The sequence below is a fragment of the Tauraco erythrolophus genome, chromosome 17 (assembly GCF_009769465.1).
Source record: "Tauraco erythrolophus isolate bTauEry1 chromosome 17, bTauEry1.pri, whole genome shotgun sequence".
NCBI lineage: Eukaryota > Metazoa > Chordata > Aves > Musophagiformes > Musophagidae > Tauraco > Tauraco erythrolophus.
In genome coordinates this window covers 11698816-11703543 of record NC_141481.1, presented here as the reverse complement: position 1 = coordinate 11703543, position 4728 = coordinate 11698816, and the positions used below count along the sequence as shown (strand labels likewise).

Genomic DNA, 4728 nt, shown 5'->3' with positions numbered 1-4728 from the left:
AAAAAGAAAAAGAAAAAGAAAAAGAAAAAGAAAAAGAAAAAGAAAAGAAAAAGAGAAAAAGAAAAAGAAAAAGAAAAAAAGAAAAAAGGAAAAGAAAAAGAAGAAAAAGAAAAAGAAAAAGAAAGAAAAAGAAAAAGAAAAAGAAAAAGAAAAAGAAAAGAAAAAGAAAAAGAAAAAGAAAAAGAAAAAGAAAAAGAAAAAGAAAAGAAAAAGAAAAAGAAAAAGAAAAAGAAAAAAGAAAAAAGGAAAAGAAAAAGAAGAAAAAGAAAAAGAAAAAGAAAGAAAAAGAAAAAGAAAAAGAAAAAGAAAAAGAAAAAGAAAAAGAAAAGAAAAGAAAAAGAAAAAGAAAAAAGAGAAAAAGAAAAAGAAAATTAAGTAAAGAGAAAGAAATTAAGAAATAAGAAAGAGGAAGGAAGGAAGGAAGGAAGGAAAAGAAAGGAAAAGAGGAAAAGAAAGGCAGAGAAAGAGAAATAGAGAAAGATGAAGAGCAGGAAGGAAAGAAAAGAGAAAGGAAGAAACAGAGAAAGCGAGAAAGGAGGGCAGGAAGGAGGGCAGGAAGGGGGGAAGGCGGAGGGCAGCAGTGATGGTGACCGGGGGGTCCCGGGGAGCGTCGCCCCCGGTGAGGGCAGCGCTGCTGCCTCCGCAGTCACCCGGGCACGTCTCCCCTCCCAGCACAGTTAATCCAGACCCCAGCTAATCCTCTCCCAGGTCACCGGGAGCTCATTGCATTTTGTTCACTTCTCAAATGCATCTAGAATTAATTAAAAAAAAAAAAACAACAAACCAACAGTAAATTCATCCAGTGGCAAAAGAATTCGGTGTATTCCCCCGGGTGCACCGGTGGGGCGAGCTGCAGGGGTGATGGAGGAGCTGCCTTTTTTGTCTCCAAATGCTCAGCTCTCATTAAAAAAAAAAAGAGGAGAGAAAGCCTTAATGAGCGTAGCGGGGTGGTCAGGCGGAAGGCTCGGGATGGCTGACCAGGCTGGAGCTCGGCAGCGTGAGCCTGCAGCCAGCCTGCCTCGTCCGCTCCGCACATCCACCTTGGTCCCGCCGGGCTCCCAGTGACCCTGAGGTTGGAAATATTCACTGCTCGTGCCTATTTTACGCTTCCCCGTGGCCGTAAGGAGGGAGAGGATCTCGTGCCGACCGCCCCAGCCAGGTGCGAGCAATGCCTTGATCTGCCAACGCACCGACAAAGAACCGTGGTGCTGGAAAAAAACAGCTTTTGGGGTGAAAAACGGCTGTGCCTGGGCTGCAGGAGGTGGAAATCTGCTGTTTGGTGTATAAGATGGTGGCGTGTGTGGGTCTGTGTCCAGCACCCAGGAGGTTTGGGCAAGTTATTAGTGCTCCTGCTTGTGGAGCTGCGCTTCTGCAGGGATTGCCGGATCCCAGGCTGAATATGGGGAGAATTTCAGTAGAAGACAACCCAGGGTATCGCTTCGAGCCGGGCTGACGCAGCCCCAGGCAGGCTGTGCCTGGAAACGCTCCCCAGTGCTGGCGCAGGCGCTGGGCTGGCCATGGCACCGTAATGGAAAGGGTGTGCTCGTCCCAGCGTGTCCCCGGGCGCTGGAGCTGATTGCAGGAATCGACCACATCGATCGGGCCAGCGGATCCGACGCGGCACGTACAGCCCGGCGGCTTCGCCTGCGCCTCCAGGCATGAGCCGGGCACCTCTGCGCTGCGGGGACTGGGTGTCACGGGGGGCTCTGCGCCCGTTGAGCCACCACATTGCTGTCCCACACAGCTCTAGGCAGCAGCAAGGTGGTTTCATCCCCAGCGACACATCCCATGTCGCTAAAGAACAGGACGAGCTGCGGCAGGGAGTGGTTTGGGGAGGGTTCCTGCAGTGTTATCTCTTTGGGGTGCTTGGGACATGCCATGTGGCTTCTCCACAACCCCATCCGCTGCCTGATACAGCCCCACGTGCCATCGCAGAGGCACTGGGAAGCCCACCTGACTTTAGCCACCTTGCCCATGTCCATGCTGCTCCGACATCTCTCCCAGGCAAAGCTCAGTGTAGGTCCCTGACCCTGCAGCTGAGCCCTCCAGAAGGGATTAAAACATCTCCCTGTTCCCCAGTGGCAGTTGTCTTTGTAAGACTTGGCCAGCAAACCCATCTATGACCGTAGATGGCTCCATGTCCCAATGGACGTGTTGGGAAAATTGCTCCTTGGGACATCTGCCCCAAGCGAGTGCCTTCCTGGGGCCTTCTCCAACCAGCTGCACATTGGCCGTGTCCTCTCCCATCCCTGGGCTGGTGGACAGAGGTTAAATCTACATCTCCCTGTGGTTTTCCTTGACCCCAGAAGAGCTGGTGCTCGTGAGGTCGGGCTGCTACGATGTGCTGGGCAGCGGTCCATCTGGCACGGGCAATGTGAACTGATGGAGCTGTTTTCAGGAGTACCTTTATTAATATCTCCGTACTAAGGAGAGCAGCTCGGCCTCTCCGCTTTCCTCTCCAGCAGCCTGACCCCACTCTGACAGCAGAGCTCATGAGAAAAGCGAAGGGGAGAGACTCCAGTGCTATCCAAGGTTTTTCATCCTCTGGTGTCATCGAGGGTTCCACAAATGCTGCGTCTCCCCAGCAAGGTTTGCTCATTCGCTTTGTAGAACGAAAGAACAAACTCTAAGACCTTCTTCTTTCCTCCTGGGTGTCTTTTGGGAACAGCCAAGCCACAGGAGGGAGAGTTAGGGCAGTGGAGGAGCTGTTCAACATGCAGCCACCCACCCCATGAGACCCACAGCCAAACACCCCCTCAGGTCCCTTTGACATGAGAGGTAACGGCTGTGTCTTTCTTTTCTCATTGCAGAGCCTCTCACGGGATCCACGTGGTGACGTGGCAGCCGAGACGTGGAAGCTTGGGACTTCTCTTCCACCACAACAGAATTTGGGGGGTGGGCAGGGGTGGGCCAGAGGGGCGCCGGCAGTCGCAAGACCCTTCACCTTCACTGTGGGCTTGGCTCAGGGATGACTGCAGGCAGAGTCAACCCTTACAGCATCGTGTCCTCCGAGGAAGACGGGCTGAGGTTGACCACCATGCCAGGTATCAACGGCTTTGGCAACGGGAAAATCCACACCAGGAGGAAATGCAGGAACAGGTTTGTAAAGAAGAACGGTCAGTGCAACGTGGAGTTCACCAACATGGATGACAAGCCACAGAGGTACATTGCAGACATGTTCACCACGTGCGTGGACATCCGCTGGAGGTATATGCTCTTGCTCTTTTCCCTGGCGTTTCTGGTGTCCTGGTTATTGTTTGGGCTGATTTTCTGGCTAATTGCACTCATTCACGGAGACCTAGAAAACCCAGGTGGAGACGATACCTTCAAACCTTGCGTTCTGCAAGTCAATGGCTTTGTGGCTGCTTTTCTGTTCTCCATTGAGACCCAAACGACTATTGGTTATGGCTTCCGCTGCGTGACAGAGGAGTGCCCGCTCGCGGTCTTCATGGTGGTGGTTCAGTCCATTGTGGGGTGTATAATTGACTCTTTCATGATTGGTGCAATAATGGCAAAGATGGCCAGGCCCAAAAAACGGGCCCAGACATTACTTTTCAGCCATAATGCAGTAGTGGCAATGAGAGATGGAAAACTCTGCCTGATGTGGAGAGTTGGGAACCTCCGGAAAAGCCACATAGTAGAAGCCCACGTACGAGCTCAGCTCATTAAGCCCAGGATCACAGAAGAAGGGGAGTACATACCGCTCGACCAAATAGACATCGACGTGGGGTTTGATAAAGGCTTGGACCGTATCTTCTTGGTGTCTCCCATCACCATTCTCCACGAGATCAATGAAGACAGCCCCTTGTTCGGGATCAGCCGCCAGGACTTGGAGACAGACGACTTTGAGATCGTGGTCATCCTGGAAGGCATGGTAGAAGCCACCGCTATGACAACGCAAGCTCGGAGCTCCTACTTGGCCAGTGAGATCCTCTGGGGCCACCGCTTCGAGCCTGTCTTGTTCGAGGAGAAAAATCAGTACAAAGTAGACTATTCCCACTTCCACAAAACCTACGAGGTCCCGTCCACCCCTCGTTGCAGCGCCAAGGACTTGGTGGAGAACAAATTCCTGCTGCCCAGCACCAACTCCTTCTGCTACGAGAACGAGCTGGCCTTCATGAGCCGCGACGAGGAAGAGGAAGACGATGACAGCCGGGGTTTGGAGGACCTGAGCCCGGACAACAGGCACGAGTTCGATAGGCTTCAAGCCACAATAGCATTGGACCAGCGGTCGTACAGAAGGGAGTCGGAAATATGACTCTTGGTCCTTCCGTTGACTTTTCCGAGGGTATTTTTTTTCCTCCTCTAATCCCTTCCCCTACAACCCGCTCAAATTATGCAGAACAATGCAAGTGCCATAGGAATGCTTGAGAAATTAGTATCGTTCATAGTTTTCCGTTTCATCGCAATAACCACTGAGCGGTCTGCAGGAGGGGACGGCGGCAGGCCACGGCGCGTCTCCCGCGCCCGGCGCCCGCGGCGGGGCCGACGGCTCGGGGGGGACGGATGGACGGACGGGCGGGCAGAGAGAGGAGGGTCCGTGGGGCGCGGGCAGGTGCTCGCCCCGCGCGGCCCCGTGGGGCTTCGCTCTCCCCACGGGGAAAACGCCAGCGTTTTCTTGGAGCCGAGCACTGCGAGATCCAAAAAGAGGAAATATCAGGAAAAAAATCTTTCTTTCTCTCTTTCTTTTTTTTTTTTTCCTTTTATTTTTTAACTGAACAGCAACAA

At 52.3% G+C, this 4728-nt stretch overlaps 1 protein-coding gene across 1 annotated transcript; it reads left to right on the top strand.

Moving 5' to 3' along the window:
- Positions 1 to 2968: 2968 nt before the first annotated feature.
- Positions 2969 to 4258, top strand: KCNJ12 (potassium inwardly rectifying channel subfamily J member 12). The gene has a single exon (XM_009988003.2). It carries the CDS (start codon positions 2969 to 2971, stop codon positions 4256 to 4258), a length of 1290 nt encoding a protein of 429 aa, XP_009986305.2.
- The last annotated feature ends 470 nt before the right edge of the window (positions 4259 to 4728 follow it).